Consider the following 20,314-nt stretch of genomic DNA (forward strand, 5'->3'; position numbering starts at 1 on the left):
CATCACTTCAGGAATTTATGCCACAGAAATATTCTTACAAGTGTGGAGAGATATTGGTTAAAAATGTTCACTGGAAGGTTGATTGAAACAGCGAAAAACAAAAAATCCAAAGGCTCTCCGATAGGAAAATAGTAAGATATAACGCAGTCGTTGTAAGAGTGAGTGTGCCCAAAATATAATGTCAACTGAGAAGATACCATTTTTATGAAAAGGTAAATCACAGTAACACACATAGAACAGGTGCCAAACTCCTGGTCACTGTCATCTCTGGGAAACAGCATCTGGGGACATTCACATCTGCCATTATACTTTTCTGTATTGTTTGAATGTTGTGTAACTTTGTATTATATTTGTCATCAGATTAAAAACCAATGATTATATTTGAAATCATCAGACCAAATGCACATTTTGGAGATCTGGCATAGAAGAGACCAATCCTTTGCTTATGCCAGTAACAAGTTAAGCTGAATCTTTTATGGAGAGAAAAAAGGCATTGTTTTAAGCCTTCAGCAGTAATTGATTTTAAACCTAATTTATGAACAACACTTATTTTTTTCTTGAGACAGAGTCTCGCTCCATCGCCAGGTGCCAGGCTGGAGTGCAGTGGTGCTACCTCGGCTCAGTGCAACCTCCGCCTCCCGGGTTCAAGCATTCCCCTGCCTCAGCCTCCCAAGTAGCTGGGACTACAGGCGTGCACCACCATGCCCAACTAATTTTTGTATTGTTAGTACAGACAGGGTTTCACAACATGTTGCCAGGATGGTCTAGATCTCTTGACCTCGTGATCAACCCGCCTTGGCCTCCCAAAATGCTGGGAATACAGGCGTAAGCCACCTGCCCAGCCCGAACAACACTCTTAATTATATATGACCCCTATACAAATCCAAACTCTATCACCCTCTCAAGGAGCTTCTATTGTGCTGAAGAAATCTATTTAGTCCACTTTCATTTCCAGGAACACAGCATGATTCAACAACCTAGGAGTAAGGTCAATCTATAGCTAAGAAACAAAGTGGTACCGAAGTTTAAAAAACCAAACCCTAACTGCATTTTGATTACTCAGTTATCTTTGTTAACATAGCAAAGTGACAGAAAATTTTAGACACCACAAATGACTAAAAAATATCAAGTTTGAAAGGAAATATGATTGTGATTAAGATGCAGATGCTACATATTTCAACTTACATGTTCTGAAAGTAAAACTGTACGACAAGGAACTTTACAAATCAAGCATTCGTTCTTTTCACCTATAGAATAAAAATAGGTTTTATTTTATCACACTGACTACTGCTTTTAAATATGTATGCATGCAGACTTCACAATGTTTATTCAAGAAATAGGGTTACACCACAGGTGTTCATGTTCTGACAGGATGAAGCTATGGGTATGAGTACAGTTGCAAGGATTTATGGAACTAACATCCTTTTCCCCTGCTTTGCAGATATGCACAAAAATAGTGACCATAAAGATTAACAACACTTAAGGCTAAGTCTATCCCAGGTATTTATTACAAGTAGGCTTTCTAAAAATTAAAATTAAAAATTTTTTTGAGACAAGGTCTTGCTCTGTTGCCTGGGCTGATATGCAAGTGGCATGATCACAGCTCACAGCAGCCTTGACCGCCCCCTGCCCCGGCTCAACCATCTTCCCATCTCAGCCTCCCTGAGTAGATGGGACCACAGACATGTGCCACCATACCCAGCTCATTTTTAATTTTTTTGTAGAGATGGGGACTCACTATGTTCCCCAGGCTGAGCTTGAACTCCTGGGCTCAAGCAATGCTCCCACCTCAGCCTCCCAAAGTGCTGGGATTGCAGGCGTAAGCCACTGTGCCTGACCATAATTAGTTTCTTATGTTTTTGAGACAGAGTCTCACTCTGTCACCCAGGCTGGAGTGCAATGGCACAATCTCGGCTTACTGCAAGCTCCACCTCCTGGGTTCAAGTGATTCTCGTGCCTCAGCCTCCCAAGTAGGTGGGATTACAGGCACCTGCCACCATGCCCGGCTAATTTCTGTATTTTTAGCAGAGATGGGGTTTTGCCATGTTGGCCAGGCTGGTCTTGAACTCCTGACAAGTGATCCCCCTGCCTCGTTCTCCCAAAGTGCTGGGGTTAACAGGCATGAGCCACCATGCCCAGCCCATAATTAGGCTTTATAGTGATATCATAAATCTAAAATTTTTAACTATTCAAAATGAATCTCAAGCTTGAAATTCTCACTAGTCAGCTTGAAGCCCAGGACTGATCAGGCGCTATGAGCCTTCACGCTCCTGTGTTTCTAGGGCGGACACCAGGCCCAAACCTGAACAAGCCCAGTGGCGCTTAAGAACTAGAAACAAACATCCCTTAAGTGAGAGGTGGATTCACAGACTTGCAGATTCCAATGCTGCTGAGTCAGCAACGCTGCTGGGCAATCCTGCTTTGCATTTCCCATGGGGCTGTTCAAACCAGGCCCCTCATACCACCTACTGAGGAGAAAGATGCCCTGGCCCATGAACTACCTCAATTTCTCTGCCCTCTCCTCTAGACTGACCCACCCGAGAACAACTCACTTCACTCTACCACCTTCCTTTCTGCCTTGGAGGGAGCATCTCTTCCAGCCCAAGCCCAGGCTTCTCTTGTGTATCCACACTCACCTCAGTGTCTGCAGCGCCCAGCACACAGAATGGTGTCCTACTGTGGAATGGGGGGTCCCCTTCTAACAGCCTCCAGAATTGTCTCCAGTTTTTTTTTTTTTTTTTTTTTTTTAGAGATGGAGTCTTGCTCTGTCGCCAGGCTGCAGTGCAATGGAGCAATCTCGGCTCACTGCAACCTCTGCCTCCAGGGTTCAAGCAATTCTCCTGCCTCAGGGTCCCAAGTAGCTGGGACTACAGGCATGCACCACCACACCCAAGTAATTTTTTGTATTTTAGTAGAGATGGGGTTTCACCACGTTGGCCTGCATGGTCTCAATCTCCTGACCTCGTGATCTGCCTCAGCCTCCCAAAGTGCTGGGATTATGGGCATGAGCCACTGTACCCAGCCTCCTCTCTTCATCAAGTTGCCCTCATCCTAAAAACCTCTACCCTTGACAGTATGTCCCCTCCCTTCTAGCTCTTTGACTAGAAATTCTGGAGCAAGAAAATTTCTCTTAAGCACCATCACAGCCAGAAATCATGCAGTAAAAGATTAACAGAGCTGACTCATAAAAATCTAAAAGTTCTTACAGGGGAGGAGGATTCACAGACAGGACAGAGAGGAAATCATGTGCAGCTGATAGACAAAGGGATTGATACCTGACCTATAAATAGTGCATACAAGTCAACTAAAAAGAAACACCCCAATAAAAGGCTGTGAGGGGACCTGAATAGACATAGGAAAAAGTGCAAACAGCCAATAAACACATAAAATGAAGGTCAAGGTCACTACTGAGAGACACCAAAGAGAAGAGAACAGGTGCTCAAGTGTCACTGCAGTGAACAGAAACAGGCACATCCTTTGTGAGAACATTTGGGTTAGTTTTAATGTGCACACCCCCAGCCTAGCCACTCCACCTCTAAGAATATATTCCAAAGAAAAAATCAAGTAAGAGAACACGTGGTATCTCATAGCCAAAGAACAGAAAATATGTCTTTTAGTAGGGAATCAAATAAATTATGGCATGAAAACCAAAAGATGTATCATGCAACCGCAGGAATGATGATACAGACTTATTTTAACACAGAAAGAGGTCCCTGTCTAAGTAATAAAAGCAGATTACTGAATGGTAGACACACTGTACTGTTTCTGTTTTAAAAATTGGCCATCTATAGGAAATGCTTGGAAGGATATACACCAGAGTTTAACAAGGGCTTCCCTCTAAGTGACACACCACTGGACAGCTACGGAGCTAGTCAGGGCTCTGCCCAGAGCCTCCAGCCCTTTTCACCATTTTTTGTGTGTCCTCGGATTTGGTGTGGTCCCAACATGCAGCATCCGTGGCTTTTTGGAGGAATGCACTTGGGCCACTAGAATCTGCATTGACCTCAGGCTTTAAGAGCTAGACAAACCTGTGAATCTACAACTGCCCCAGGCCCTTAACCAGTCACCTGCCAACGTATCGTATGGTGACCTGGGTATGCTGACCTCAAAAGCCATGACACTCTGAGCCCTGTCTTCACACTTCCCAACACCGCGAAGGCACACACGTCTCCATCATTCCCAACAACATTATCTTCACGGAACATTATCTTGGGTCACCAGGGCCCTCCTCACTAGCAATGGATACTTTCAAACCAATGCTTTGACTTCACTGGGATGCCCAGTTCATCAACATCTTTCTTTTTTACCTGACATCCTTCTATCTTCCATACCTCCCTCAACAAATGCTCTTTCCAAGAAGACAGCATCTTCTAGTTTCCTTCGCCTTTGGGGCTCTCTACACTCCAGTATCTGGGATTATTATACCACGTTAATGGCTCCCCAGATGCATTCCTGGCTGTCTTGAGTTCCAGACCCACATGTGCAGCTGCCTCTTGTCTCCCACTGGATGACTCTCACAGGACACATGCCATGTCCAAACGTGAGCTCAGAGGCCCTGTACCCCATCCTGCTGCACCCCATCGTGCTGGGTTCCCTCCCGCTGGGCTCCTCTCCAGTGTTCTGTCTAGCAGCAAAAACCCTGTTCAGTCCTCCAGCCCCTGTCTAAAAGTCTGCTGAATCTACCTAACTTCTGAACCCATCACTGCTCCCCGTCACCTCTCCTGTGCTCGTCTGCACAGTCCCTGCCACCGTTTCTATCTCCCACCAATCTACTTTTCACCGGCTGCCAGAGAGGCTTGTTTTAAAATACACACCTGAAATTAGCAACTCCACTCCTAATCACACACCCAACAGAAATGTGTACCTAAGATCACCAAAGACAGGAGCAAGAAGGTTCACAGTACCGCTATTTCTACAGCCAAATCTGCAAACAACCCGAATGACCATGGACGGTGGAAAGGATGAGTAACCTGGGTGTATCCATACAATGGAATGCCACATAACAATGAAAGTAGATGGACTACCGTTACATACAAAGACGAATATTGCTGATCCCACACTTCAGGAGGCCAAGGCAGGTGATCGTTAGAAGACAGGAATTTGAGGCCATCCTTGGCAACAAAGGGAGACCCCTCTCCGTGAAAAGTTTAAAAATCTGGGTGCCTGGCTGCACATACCTGTAGCCCCTGCTACCCTGAAGGCTGAGGCAGCAGGATCACTTGAGCCTGGAAGGCGGAGGCTGCAGTGAGCGGAGATCCCACCACCAAACTCCAGCCTGGGCGACAGAGCAGAGCTCTGCCTTGAAAGAGAAAGGTAAGGAAGGGAGGGAAAGGAAGAAAGAGCGGGGAGCCACAGAAAGCGGCTCTGCTGTAGGGCTGGTCTTAGGCCCTACACACCAATATCCTGTGGGTCTAAGGCCATCTCTGAGGATGGAGGTCAGCACAGCGGGGGTCCCCTGGGGCTGGAGGGCTGTGAGCCACCGGCAGCCAGCTGGGTGCTTCCACAGGGAAGTCCGCTTGGTAAAAGCTCCATGAGCTTTTTTGCTTCTGTTCTTGCATAAACATTACTTCAACACAAGATTTTCATAGAAAGAAAAATAAACACCTCCGTGACAATGGACTGCCAGCTTGACACCAGGGCCCAGAGCTCCCCATTGAAATACCCTAGCTTGGCTGTAATGAATACATTTCAAACAATCCTGCTAACTCCATTTTGCCCACCCTGAGCTATGCAGGGCATTCTGTTCTGACAGCCTGTGGTATGAGACACCTGGCATCTCTGTAACCAGTTTTCTGAGAAACAGGTCCCACTGGCCTATAACTGCAAAACCGTGCAACTGCTTACCCCTACGTCCTGAGTAAAAAAACAACTTAGTAGAACTTTTTTTGTTAGGCATCCCCCCTTGCCCTAATGTGCTCCATCTGCTCTGTAATAATCTGCTTACCGCCCCCTGACCCTAAACTGATATAAAAATGTTGACCGCCCTTGGTTTGTGGCCGAGAGGTTTGAGCTCCAGCTGACTCTCGGACACCGGTATTAAAAGTGGGCTCTCAACAAACTCAGAGCGTGGCGCTTCTGTTTAAACTCGCTCGGGTGTAACACCATGGAAGAGGGACAGGGTCCTTCACGAGCGCATGGCTGCCACCCGCCCGCCACCCGCCCGCTTCTCCCCCACGTCCTCCACGTGGGACCCACGGCCCTCAAGCCAGAGCCCCCGGCTAATGGGACCGTGGCCCGACCCCCTCCTCCTGGCTGCCCCTCCCCGCTGCGGCCCCCTCCTGCCCACGTCCCCTCCCCCACGCCCCTCTCCCCCAGCATCCCCTTCTCCCCGTCACCCTGGTGTTCCCCTTCCCCCTCATATCCCCTCACATCTCCCGTGGCCACTCCCCTGGCGACCCCCTCCTGCCTGCACCCCCACCACCTTCGGCCTCCCTTCTTCCCCCCACACCCCAGGCCCTCACTCTCCCCCTCCCTCCTCGCCTCTTCCCCGCTGTCCCGCTCTCCGCAGCGGCCCCTCATCAGGACCACGGACCCTCTGGCCCTTCCTCCGAATCCCGCTGTTCCCGAGGTGCCTCACCCCCCATTCCACGCGCGCTCTTCCCTGCAGACTCCCACGCGCCCCCACGGCCCTCCCGCCTCCAGCCTGCGTTTGGGACGCCCTGACCTTTGCCGAGGCAGGCGTCGCAGTACACGTGCCCGCAGTTGGTGAGGCTGAAGCACGAAGTCCTGTGGGGTGGCTGGAAGCAGCGATTACAGAACACCCAGTTGGCCATGCCAGGCAGGCGACTGCTGCGGCGAGGCCAGGTCCACTCAAGGCCCACGCGAGGCTGGGACGGGGTTCCACGCGCGGGCCCGAGGCGGGCAGCTCCGCGCCTGCGCAAACTCGACGGCCTCTCTGCGCCTGCGCACTGGAGCCCGCGCCTTCCCGCCAACCCTGAGGGTTGCGTCGCAGCACCCCGGAGGGCAAGGCTGACGCCTCTCCTAGGTCGCTTCGGCCGGAGTAGGCAGAGGAATGCACCGCGAGCACCGACGTGCCGCCCCTGTCGTTGGGGTCCTCAGGTGTTCTGTGGAGGCCTGGCCTGGGTGGTGGGCGCGGGGAATGGCGGCTGCGCTGAGGAGGCGTCGGGCGCGACCGCAGTGGGAGAGGGGTTGGGGGAGCACCAGGGCGGGGGGAACGCCGAGGGCAGGTGGCGCGGGCAGGCCCACCACGAGGGCTGGGAGCGGGGCTGGAGGCCGGGGCGGCCAGGGGACTGTGGGTGGGGACGGGGAGGAGTGGGGAGAGTGGGCTTGGGGGCCCTGGGAGAGGAATGGGAGGATGGGAGGGAGGGTGGGTGGGAGTGGGAGCGGGAGCTGGGGTGGTGGTGGGGGTCGGGGTGGGGGTCGGGCCGCTCTGCACCAAGCGCTGTGGGGCTGGTGTCCATGTGGCTGCTGGCGCAGGGACCTGACCACGGGAGGCCCTGAGCCTGCTTCCCTTTGAAACAGAGGACGTAGCGGGAAAAGGGCCTCTGCTGTTTCCAGCTTCCAGGATGGGGATGTGACTTTTTACAAATTTGCCCTCCACGTGGTGCTGGGAGTTTCCACCCGCGGGAAGGCTACGAAGCTCGGATCCTCGAGAGGCTCGGGCACGTGCTTGTGCGGGGAGAGCATGGGGCGTTCCTGGTAGCTGCGGGCCAAGTAGCCCCGTGCCCTGAAAGGCGTGGGTAAGATACAGCTGTTTCCAGGGCTTCATATGAAAAACATCTTAGTAATTTTATGTTGATTACATGTTAAAATGATATTTTTGATATATTAGGTTAAATATATATCACTAGCATTGATTTTACCCTTTCAAAAAATCCTTCTTAATGTGGAGTCTAGAAAACTTAGAATTACATATGGGTTGGGTATAGTGACTCACGCCTGTAATCCCAGCACTAAGGCTGAGACCAGCGAATCACCTGAGATCAGGAGTTGGAGACCAGCCCGGCCAACGTGGTGAAACCCCCTCTCTACTAAACATGCAAAAATTAGCCAGCATGGTGGCAGGCACCTGTAATCCCAGCTACTCAGGTGGCTGAGGCAGGAGAATTGCTTGAACCCAGGAGGCAGAGGTTTCAGTGAGCTGAAATCACACCACTGCACTCCAGCCTGGGCTACTCCATCTCAAAATAAACGCAAAGAAGCAAACTACAGTGCTGACCTATATACCAAGTTTAAAATAGCAAGACCAGCAACATGGCAAAACCCCACCTCTACAAAAAATACAAAAATTGGCTAGGTGTGGTAGTGGGCTCCTGGGGTTCCAGCTACTTTGGAGGCTGAGGTGGGAGGATCGCTTGGGCCCTGGAGGTCGAGGCTGCAGTGAGCTTGACATCACCTGTGCAGCAGAGCAAGACTCTGTCTCAAAAATAAGCAAGAATAGGGTGAGGTGCCTAATCTATCAAATTCAGAAGCTGCATTATAAAAGTAACATTCTATCAATGTTGCAATGATGTAACATTAATTTCAATTATTTCTGGTATCTTTGAAATCATTACAGTAATACACATTTATGCAGGTATTTGATTTATTAACCAAAACATGCAAATTATTTGTACTTATTGATAATATTTTAAACAAGCTTCTTAGCTATAAAGAAGTCTTTCAGGTACTTCATTTGGAAAATTCCGACTGAGATAAAGATTAGTATTTGTGCAAAAGCCCACCATAAAACATTGCTATTTGTATCTTCGCTGATCATGCGAAAATTTTCTTCACGGTCCTATGCAGAAAAGAAATAGACAGGTTTAGTGTCATAAAGTACTTAACTCATCATTTCGAGGGGAGCGTTGTTGTGGGCAATTCAAGGTATTTAATATTACCCAGTTCATATCTTACACCAACGTAGATGTGCTGTCTGCTTTTCTAAGCCAAATCTATTGCTTAGCCAAGTATAAGAGAGTAAAAACCAATCTTATAAAAGATGTTTTTGTAGTTTGGTGTAAAATATCAGGAATTTGACATATTTATATGTTCTATTTGCTACCATCAGGCAAAGTGAACTCATTACCCAATAGTGACAGATTTAATCATTTGAGTCCAGCCTTTATGCCAGGCATTAGGCCAAGCACTTGCATACCTTATCTGATTATCACACCCTGTCCTTATCTTCCTGTTAAGGAAACTGAAGCTTAGAGATGACACAGATTACTGACAGGTAGATCAGGTTTAAGCCCATATCTGACCAGCATCCACTTAGTGAAGTGACTCAGAAAGCACCTAATGTCATAAGGATAAAATTGTGATTTGGAAAGCAAGCATACGTTAGCCTCTACAAATATATGGGATGCATTTGGAAGCATATATTCATTCTGCAAGCTCACACCCTGTGCTGCTGGGCACTTTGTTAGGCACAGGGCATAAAAAGATGAATGAACTGAAATTCTCTTTCCTAGAGGAGCTCATGGTCCAGCAGACAGAGTGAAGAAAGATTTCTCTCTCCATTCCCTGGGTTCATACAGTTCTACCTCAGAGAGAGAGTGAGGAACAGGCGGTTCATTCTTTCTTTGGTCCAGGGGCTTTGCATTGAGAAATGCATTGCTGGCAGCGAGAGATAAAATAAGCTGAACAGGCAGACTGACCCTTTGATAGTTTTGTTCTTTGACTATTTGCTCAATTTGTTCAATTAGATGTTCAAGCTCAAAGGTAAGTTCATTAACTTTGTCCTTTGCCTGAGCAATGGCTGAATCAAGGTCGTGTTCTCCAACTCGAATATCTAAGTGGATCCGCTGTATCAACAGTAAAAAGGAAAAATGGCATGTTTTAAAAAACAGCTCCACTCTTTTTCCTTACTTTCTCCCTTTTGTATCCTCCCATTCCTCTGTCTTCCCTCTTTCTCCCTTCACCCTTTTCATAAGCAGGGGCACTACTTCATTCTGGAGCTCCCTTTTTCCCTCATTGCCACTCTATTCCTTATTCTACTTGGCAGTCTTTCTTGTAATAATAATGCATTAAGTGGTAAATTACTGACCTTATAGTATATTTATACCTTCCTGAACATTAAATTAACTATTAGGTAAATGACTTCGGTGTGGAGAAAATTTGATTAATGTTCTGAGGGAAATTTTCTTTACGTATAACTAAATTTCCTATTTAGTACAAATTGTTTTCATCAGTTCTGAACCCATTTAGAAAATAGCCAATCACCATCTACCGTGTAAGAGTTTTATTTATTGGAATTCCATTATTAATTCACCCTTCAGCCTTCACTTGTTTTCAAGCCTGAATAATCACAGTTCTTTTAACCTTGTCTCACAGCTCTCATTTTTCAAACCCTTTAATCAACTTCATGGCTCTCCTTTGAACCCCTTCCAAGCTCTCCAGCTCCCTCTTTGGCCGCTGTGCTGAGATCTGGACATAGGACTTTCATAAGTTTCTAGCCAGTTTGAGTGTAATGGTTCTGCATACCAATGTCATGCTTGAATAGTGCTGACGCTGTGTTTATCAACAGGGACATGGGAAGCATATACTCACCAGCCTACTCCCTCCAAATGACACAAGCTTTGTAGAATTAGATTCTAAGCAAATGATGTGTTCACCAGGTGAATGTGAAGTAAAATAGAAAGTTCCTTGTGGGCCATATAACTTCGACAGTATTACCTAGGATTAAGGATTTCCATAGATTGAGTTTATTATTTTCTAGTTTCCATTCTTAAAAATAAATCTACTGTATTTTATCTAGTTAAAAATTGCAAAGTTTCTAAAGAAGAAATCAAATGGCTAATAAACAGGAAAAATATTCAGCCTTGCTAGTAATTTAAAAAATTCAAACTGTAGTAAGATAGCCCTTGTTCATTGTCAGACTGACAAAGATTTAAAAGTATCCAGGGATAGTGTGGAGAAATAAACACTCTCTCGCTACCATTGTCCCACAGAATACCTAAGAACTATGGGACAGTTAACTACAAAAGGTGTAACTTGACACATAATGGGAGTTCCAGATGGAGGAGAAACAGAGAAAAGAAAAGAAGAAATATTTGAAGCAATAATGACTGAGAATTTTCCCCCAAATTAATGTCAGATACCAAGCCATAGATTCAGGAAGCTCAGAGTATACCAAGCAGGATTAATCCCCTCAGCCCCCCAACTCCAAAATGAAACCAAAAACTACACCTAGGAATATCTCATTAAAACTGCAGAGAAGCAGTTTTAATGAGATATTCATATTTTAACAAATAAAAAGTCTTGAGCCGCCAGGGGTGGGGGTGGGGTGGGGTGAGGAATCTTACTTATAAAGCAGCAAACATAAATATTGAATCTGACTTCTCAGAAATATGCAAGAGAGTAGAGTAAAATATTTAATGTATTGGGAATAAAAAGCCACTAACCTAGACTTTGGCATCCTGCAAAATTATCCTGCAAGAGATAAGAGGGAATAAAGCCTTTCTTAAACAAAAAGTGAAGGAACTTTTTGCTGGTAGATCTGTGTAAGAAATGTAAGAAGTTCTTCAGAAAGAAGGAAAATGATGTAGATCAGAAACTCAAATCTACATAAAGAACGAGCATTAGAAAACGAGTAAGTGGAGGTAAAATTAAAACTTTCTGTTTTCTTATTTTAAACTGACCTAAGAAATGTCACTTTATTCAAAGTAATAGCAACAATGTATCCAATGATCATAGTTTACATGTAAGTGAAATTAATGACAGCCATCATATCAGGGGCAGCAGGGAAGAATTACGAATATTTTGTAATTAAAAGGCACTTGTGGCCGGACATGGTGGCTCATGCCTATAGTTCCAGTACTTTGAGAGGCCAAGGCAGGCAGATCACCTGAGGTCAGGAGTTCAGAATCAGCCTGGCCAACATGGCGAAACCCCGTCTCTACTAAAAAATGCAAAACAAAACAAAACAAAAAATTAGCCAGGCATGGTGGTAGGCACCTGTAATTCTAGCTACTTGGGAGGCTGAGATAGGGAGAATTGCTTTTACCCAGGAGGCAGAGGTTTCAGTGAGCTGAGATCGCGCCACTGCACTTCGGCCTGGGCAGCAGAGTGAGACTCTGTCTCAAAAAAAAAAAAGGGGGGGGGGGGGGTGGTTCTTGCACTACCTGTGAAGTGGTAAAGTGTATAGTGTTATTTGAAGTAGACTTGGGCTAATTATATATAGCAAACTCTAAGGCAGGTTGATATGCTAAGAGTGAGAATGGAATCAGAAAATGCTCAGTTAAAACCACAAAAGGCATGAAAAAAGAAAAAAAATGGGACAAAGAGTGAGGGCAGTGAATAGAAAATGGTAACAAATATAGCAGATATTAATCCAGTTTTATAAATAATCACTTTAAATGTTAATGGTCTGTGTCTTTGGCCTGGGTAGAGTGGCACCTGGCTGGTGGTGCCCATCTTATTATCAGCCAGGGACAAGGCAACCCCTTGTTCAACCCAGCTTAGCTTTTGATCTGTACCCATACCTGGTTCATGCCTTGGACACATGGAAAAAAAAAGTCAATGGTCTAAATACACCAGGTAAAAGATAGAGTGGGCCAGGTGTGGTGGCTCACACTGTAATCCCAGCACTTTGGGAGGCCGAGGTGGGTGGTGGATCACCTGAGGTCAGGAGTTCGACACCAGCCTGACCAACATGGAGAAATCCCATCTTATACTAAAAATACAAAATTAGCCAGACATGGTTGCGCATACCTATAATCCCAGCTAATCAGGAGGCTGAGGCGGAAGAATCGCTTGAATCTAGGAGGTGGAGGTTTGGTGAGCTGAGATCACGCCATTGCACTCCATCCAGGGCAACAAGAGTGAAACTCCGTCAAAAAAAAAAAAAAAGAGTGGATCAAAAAATGAGACCCAACTATATGTTGTCTATAAGAAAATCACTTGAAGTGTAAAGATCATAGATTAAAAGTGAAGGGATAGGGAAAGATATGCCATGTTAACCTTAATCAAAAGAAGGCTGGAGTAGCTTTGTTAATTTCAGGCCAAGTAGACTTCAGAAGCAATGTAAATTATCAGGGATAATTACATAATGGAGCAGTACATATGATAGAGGGCCTACATTCTCTAAGAAGGCCTTAAAAACCCTCAATATGTATGTACCTAACAGTAGAGCATGAAAATATGTGAAGTAAAGCCTGATGGAACTGCAAGGAAAAAATAAATGAACAATCCATTATAGTTGGAGTTTTCAACCTCTCTGTCAGAAATGGACACATCCAGCAGGCCGAAATCAGTAGGGACATCATTGAACTCAGTACCACCATCAGTTGACTGGACATAATCGACACATATGATTACTTTATCCAGTGATAGCAGAGGACACATTTTTCTCAAGTTCACATAGAACATTCACCAAGATAGACCGCATTCTGGGCCATGTATCATACCTTAACAAATTTAAAATAACAGAAATCATACAATGTATGTTCTCAGGCCACAGTGGAATTAAACTGGAAATCAGTAACAGAGAGGTAGCTGGAAAATCCCAAAATACTTGGAGATTGAACAACATGCTTCTAATTAACACATGGGTCAAAGAAGAAATCTCAAGACAAATTGAAACTACAAGTTTTCAAAATGTGTGGGATGCAACAAAAGCAGTGACTAGAGGGAAACTGAAAGCATTGAATGCATATACAGTTGGCTCTCTGTATCACCACGTTTCACCTCCATGGATTAAACCAGCCATAGATTGAAAATATTTGGAAAAAAACCACAAAAATAATACACATGAAAAACTACAGTGTAGCTATGCAGCATTTACATTGTATGATAAGTAATCTAGAGGTGATTTAAATTAATGGGAGGTTGTGTACTGGTTAGCTGCAAACTACACCATTTCATGTAAGTGACTTGAGCATCTTCAGAATTTTATGTTTGGAGAGTCCTGAAACCAGTTCCCCACACATACCAAGGGATGACTACATGAAAAAACAAGACCTAAAGTTAATCCAAGCTTCCCCTTAGGAAACTAGAAAAAGGAGAGGAAATAAAATGCAAAGTAAGCAGCAGAAGAAAAATAATAAAAAGTAAACCAGAAATCAGTTAAAAACAAGAAATAGAAAAAATCAGCAAAACCAAAAGCTGATTCTTAGAAAAGATTAATAAGCTTCTAGCCAAGCTAAGAAAACAAGATGACACAAACTGTTTAAGTACCAGAAACAAAAGAGGGGACACCATTACAAATCCCATGAACATTAAAAGAATAATGAATACTATGAACAACTCCATGCCCACAAATTTGATAACCTAGGTGAAACAGAACAATTCTTGAAATACACAGTCTAATAAAATACAAGAAGTAGACAGTCTGAATAGGCCTATGTCTAGTAAGAAGTTGAATCAATAATAACTTTTCAAAGCAGAAAGCACCAGACCCAGATGGGTTCACTGGTGAATTCTATCAAACATTTAAGGAAGAAATTGTGCCAGTTCTCTACCGTCTCTTCCAGAAGACACAAGGAATACTTCCTAATTCATTTTATGAGACCAGCAGTACCCTAATACCAAAACCAGACAAAGACATTGTAAGGAAACTAAAGATCATAATATGTCATCAATACAGATGAAAAAACCCTTAACAAAATATTAGCAGATGAAAATCCAACAATATGTAAAAAGACTTATATACTGCAATCAAATGGGTCTTATTGCAGATATGCAAGGCTGGTTTAACGTTAGAAATCAATTAGTGTAATCCATCACATTAATAAATGAAAAAAAATCACACAATCCTATAACTAGATGGAGAAAAAGCATTTGACAACATCCAACACCCATTTGTGATAAAAATGCATCCAACTGGGAATACAGGGGAACTTAATTTGTTGAAGAACATCTACAAAAAAAACCCTACAGCTAATATGCTTACTGGTCAGAAACTAGAAGCCTCTTCTTGGTGCACTGGAAGTCCTGGCTAATGCAGTAGAAGGAAATAAAACGTTAGGAGTTTGGGAAGGAAGAAATAAACTGTCTGTTCACAGGTGACGTGACTTTGTGTATAAAACCCATGATAATTGACAAACTGCTAGAACTAAGTGATTATAGCAAGGTTGCAGGATACAAGATGAATATAAGAAAGTGAGTCACTTTCCTATATACTAACAATGAAAAAGTGGAATGTGAAATAAAAAGTACAGTATAATTTATATTAGCACCCTCCCCCAAATTACTTATTTATAAATCTTTTTTTTTTTTTTTTTTTTTTTTGGGACGGAGTTTCACTCTTGTTACCCAGGCTGGAGTGCAATGGCGCGATCTCGGCTCACCGCAACCTCCGCCTCCTGGGTTCAGGCAATTCTCCTGCCTCAGCCTCCTGAGTAGCTGGGATTACAGGCACGCGCCACCATGCCCAGCTAATTTTTTTGTATTTTTAGTAGAGGCGGGGTTTCACCTTGTTGACCAGGATGGTCTTAATATCTTGACCTCGTGATCCACCCGCCTCGGCCTCCCAAAGTGCTGGGATTACAGGTACTTATTTATAAATCTAACAAAATATTTGCAAGACCTATATGAGGAAAACAAAACTGTGGTGAAAGAAATAAAAGAACTAAATGAATGGAGAGAATCCATGTTCATAGGTAAGAAGACTTGATGTTGTCAAAATCTCAGTTCTTCCCGACTGGATATATAGATTCAACAGAATTCCGATAAAATCCTAGCAAACTATTTTGTGAATATTATCAAGCTGATTCTAATATTTATGTGGAGAAGCAAAAGACCCACAATAGCCAACACAATATTAAGGGACAAGAATAAAAGAGGACTGAGACTACTCAACTTTAATATTTACCATAAAGCTACAGTAATCAAGACAGTGTTATTGGTGAAAGAATAGACAAACAGATCAATGGAACAGAAAAGAGAGTCCGGAAATAGGCCCACATGAATATGGTCAACAGGTCTTTGACAAAGAAAGGCAATACAATGGACAAAAGATGTTTTCAAAAAATGATGCTGGGTCTGGGCATGGTGGTTTATCCCTGTAATCCAGGTACTCTGGGAGGCTAAGGAATGAAGATCCCTTGAACCCAGGAGTTCAAAAACAGCCCTGAAAACTGTGAAGGCTTGTGAAAAATGGTGAGACCTTGTCTCTACAAAAGAAAAAAAAACAAAACAAAACTCTGGAACTACTGGACAGCCATGTGCAAAAGAGAAAATAAGAATCTAGACACAGACTTTATATCTTTTACAATGTTAACTCAAAATGTATCATAAACCTAAATGTCAAATGGAAACCTATAAAACTCCTGGGAGATAAAGTAGGAGAAAACCTAGGTAATCTTGGTTCCATGCTGATTAGCTACATTCCCAAAGGCAAGATCCATGAAAGAATTGATAAGCTGCACTTAAGAAGTTAAAAACTCATGCTCTGCAAAAGACATTGTCAAGAGAATGAGAAGACAAGCCACAGGATGGGAGAAAATATTTGTTAAAGACATCCCTGGAAAGGATTGTTATCCAAAATACACAACAAACTCTTTTTCTTTTTTAAGAGTCTCGCTCTGTCACCCAGGCTGGAGTTCAGTGGCACAATCTTGGCTCACTGCAACCTCCCCTTCCCGGGATCAAGCGATTCTCCTACTTCAGCCTCCAGAGTAGCTAGTATTACAGGTGCCTGCCACCACCCCCAGCTAATGTTTGTACTTTTAGTAGAGACGGGGGTTTCACGATGTTGGTTAGGCTGGTCTTGAACTCCTGACCTCAGGTGATCTGTCCACCTCAGGCTCCCAAAGTGCTGGGATTACAGGCATGAGCCACCGTGCCCAGCTGAGACCCTGTCTCCCACACACACACACACACACACACACACACACACACACCATCTCTTACACACACACACACCCCAAACAAGCAAAACCCCTCAACAACAACAACAAAAAACTAATTTTTACGTGACAAAAATCTGAACAGATACCTCACCAAAGAAGAAGACCAAGAGATGGCAAATAAGCATGTGAAAAGATGCTTAACACCATTAGCATTAGGGAATTGAAAATTAAAACAATGAGATACCATAACACATTGATTAGAATGGACAAAATCCAAAACACTGAAAACACCAAATGCTGACAAGGACGTGGAGCAGCAGGAACTCTGATTTCTGCAAAATGGAAGAGCACTTTGGAAGACAGTTTGGCAGTTTCTTTCAAAAACTAAACATACTTTTGCCTTATGATCCAGCAATCATAATTCTTGGTATTTACTTAAATGATATGAAAACTTAGGTCCATACAGAAACTTGCACACACATGTTTATAGCAGCTTTATTCATAATTGCTCAAACTTGGAAGCAACTAAGACATTCTTTTGTAGATGCATATCTAAATAAACTGTGGTAACTTCTGACCATGGAATATTATTCAGCAGTAAGAAGAAATGAGCTCTCAAGCCATGAAAAGACATGGAGGAGCCTTAAATGCATACCAAGTGAAAGACATCACCCTGAAAAGGCTACATACACATTGTATGATTCCAACTGTGTGATACTCTGGGAAAACGGAAAACTGTGGAGACAGTAAAAAGATCAGTGGTTGCCAAAAGTTGGAGAGAGGGAGGGATGAATGGGCAAAGCAGAGGATTTTTAGGGTAGTGAAATTATTCTGTGTGATACTGTAATGGTGGATACAAGTTATGGTGGATACATTTGTCCAAACATAGAATATACAACACCAAGAATAATGTAATGCAACATAATGTATTGTAAACTATGGAGTTTGGGTGATAATGAGTGTCAGTGTAGATTCATCAGTTGTAATGAGCAGACCTCTGGTGAGGCATGTTGATAGTGGGGAAGGCTGTAAGTGTGTAGGGGCAGAGGAAATATGTAAACTAATTTCTCTTCAGCTTTGCTATGAACTTAAAACTGCTCTAAAAAGTGAAGTCTATGAAATCATTTTTAAAAAGGAAAATATTACAAACATAGATAAATGCAATAAAGATTATCCTTTTTAAAACCTATTTTGAAGAATCTTCACATGTACTTAATTTTCTTTAATTGACAATTGAAAGGGAAATTTTGTAAAATAAAACTGCATTCAAAGGTCAGGTTTTATAGTTAATTTTATTTTTGTATGAATAACAACTCCTCCCTGAAAAAACATTGTGACTAGTTATTACCTAGTAAATTACATTTCTGAAATTTAATTTCATATTCAGGGCTCTACATAGTCTTGTTCCAGTGAATATTCAAGTCAGCAAACATTTTTTGAATTCCTGTTAGCTTGATGTGTTGGGAAAAAAATACTTGAGTTTAAATCTTAGTGTTGCCAGTTGTTGGCAATGTGACCTTGTATTTAAATACAAGGTCCGAACCACAGATTCCTCTACAAAACTGGATAGGAATAATGGAAGTGGGATAATGGAAATGGAGAATGGAATGTAGAATGTATTTTTATGATACATGTCTATTGTTGTCTGCTGTACCCACCACACCAGCCATGTTATTCCCTTGGGCTGCCACAAGAATGGGTACACAATCAGGTTGATTGCTTAGAGTAACCTGTGCTCTTAGACACATTGACAGAAAAAGTCAAGAGTATTTGCCAGGTACTTTTAAGGACCTTAAAGGGGAACATTACATTGTAAGAAATGCTTCAACTAGAGCTGTTGCTTGTCATCTTACCTGCAAATGGAGAGAGCCTTCCTGAGAATAAGGCCTATAGTGAGAATTCTGTCTCTCTCCTAAACTAAGAAGAGTTTGGAATATATTAGGCCCATAATAAATATTTGTTGGATGTTTGCAGAATGAATGAAAATATTTTTCCTCCCTTCTAGAAAGGGCTATTTCAGGCAATTTCAATTTTCAAAGAATAAGTCTTCTATGTCTTTTTAAAACAGTAAATGGGTTTTAATGTGATAGTTTTTGGCCCAACTAAAATTTCGCTCCAGGTTTAATATGCTTTGGAAACATTTTCAGATTAGTCATTAAGGATTATTGGGAAAGTACAAAAGAGAACTGGGTTTTGATATAACAAGGAACAGAAAGTATGGGCTAGAAGCATGGATGTGGGTGTGTAAGGAGGAGAGATGTCTCTTCAGGTGACTGGAGCTAGGAAAACAGTCCCAGTGGAACTATTGTCAGTGAGGTTCCAAATGTGCCAAGAGAAAACTTGAATAGGTAAAAATCAAGCGTCCAAAAATCCAACTGGATTGGAGTCTTCAGCAGCACAGCTCTCTGTCTCCACATAAAGGGGGGAGGGTCACAGTGTCTTCCTGAGCTTGGGCCAACCAACTATCCAGTTTCATGTGAATGGGAGTCCTGTCCTGCCTACTTTAAGCACCCTTTTCTTGCCAGCTAGAGAGAGGCCGGTTCTGTTCTACAAGTCTTTGGTCCACCACCATTCTGCTACCCCATGAGCACAGCTCCTGGACAGCTAGGTTTGAGTTCATGGACTGAGCAATTCATTTTCTTGAGCTTACATGCGGGGGGATGGATCTCTCTGTTATATCCATTGTATATATGAGGAAACAGCATCAAAGCAGTCAAATAACTTGCCCAAGGTTTTAGCTTGTATGTGACAATCTATGCTTGAATTTGACTCTGACTCCAAAATCCATATTCTTTTCACATTACCTGGTGACTTGTCTACTGCTCTGCTAACTGCTAGTGAGTAAGAGGTATATAAGACCAGACAGTCCCAGAAGCTGCTGCATTACTAGAGAAAGCCCATGCCAAAATGGGAGGAAGGAGGAGTTGGCTCATCTGACCCTTGTGCTTGGGTAGGACCGCAGCACCAGCAAAGCACATGGGGCCTGGTTGGTGCAAAACCACACGGATGCTTTGGCCCTAAGGTCCCTTCTGCCTAGCAAGATCAGCACACCTCAAGATAACAAATATGAGGTTCCACGTTTTATTTTTTTAAGCCTTTTATGTTATGAAGCCTGTCTCTGCTTCTCAACTAAACTATAGGCTCATTGAGGGCAGGAATTTTCTTTGTTTTTGTGTCATGCTGTCATTCAATGCTATATGCATTTAAAATTGTTAATGCAGGTTAGTGAGTGCTTACATAGAGGTTTTAAAACTGGGCTATATGATACCTGAATTTTTGGCAAGTGAAAAATTTTAGTCAGAAAGTATAAAATAATGTTTTACCTCATCATTGTAAGTGGTAATAGTTACAAACATTCCCAAACCAGGAGCAGATTCAAGGAACATATGTCTGCCTGTGTCCCACTGCTGTATCTTGAAAGTTCCTGTTTCAAAAATAGAAGACATTACAAAATGTAAGAAACAGTAAGACTGCTTATTAGATGTTACTGCTAAATTAAATGAATTTTTCTTTTTCAGTTTACCTAGATCATAAAACACTCTTAGTCTGAACAGCTATAGCTTGGTAATTAGGTATCTAAC

General features: G+C 43.2%; 1 protein-coding gene, 1 long non-coding RNA gene and 1 other non-coding gene across 5 annotated transcripts in view; 1 reads left to right on the forward strand and 2 right to left on the reverse strand.

Annotated features, from left to right (window-relative positions):
* The window catches only part of RNF212 (ring finger protein 212), a 55,886-nt gene extending 49,001 nt beyond the window's left edge, over nucleotides 1-6,885 (reverse strand). For all 3 annotated transcript variants that reach the window (XM_017538962.2, XM_037742164.1, XM_037742166.1), the window contains exons 1-2: nucleotides 6,665-6,885; nucleotides 1,186-1,247 (exon numbers count right to left, since the gene is read on the reverse strand). In XM_017538962.2, coding sequence (XP_017394451.2) covers nucleotides 1,186-1,247; nucleotides 6,665-6,773 — 171 coding nt within the window. In that variant the 5' untranslated portion in view covers nucleotides 6,774-6,885. The remainder of the gene's footprint in view (nucleotides 1-1,185; nucleotides 1,248-6,664) is intronic.
* A 1,646-nt stretch (nucleotides 6,886-8,531) lies between these two features.
* Nucleotides 8,532-20,103, reverse strand: LOC108311554. The gene is made up of 4 exons (XR_001828261.1): nucleotides 20,057-20,103; nucleotides 10,492-10,617; nucleotides 9,600-9,746; nucleotides 8,532-8,740 (listed from the first exon to the last, which is right to left on the reverse strand). It is a non-coding gene; the product is annotated as an uncharacterized LOC108311554 (long non-coding RNA).
* Nucleotides 12,314-12,449, forward strand: LOC119472771. The gene has a single exon (XR_005201961.1). It is a non-coding gene; the product is annotated as a small nucleolar RNA SNORA48 (small nucleolar RNA).
* Nucleotides 20,104-20,314: the final 211 nt, after the last annotated feature.

This window comes from Cebus imitator, unplaced genomic scaffold, assembly GCF_001604975.1.
Source record: "Cebus imitator isolate Cc_AM_T3 unplaced genomic scaffold, Cebus_imitator-1.0 Scaffold117, whole genome shotgun sequence".
Classification (NCBI taxonomy): Eukaryota; Metazoa; Chordata; class Mammalia; order Primates; family Cebidae; genus Cebus; species Cebus imitator.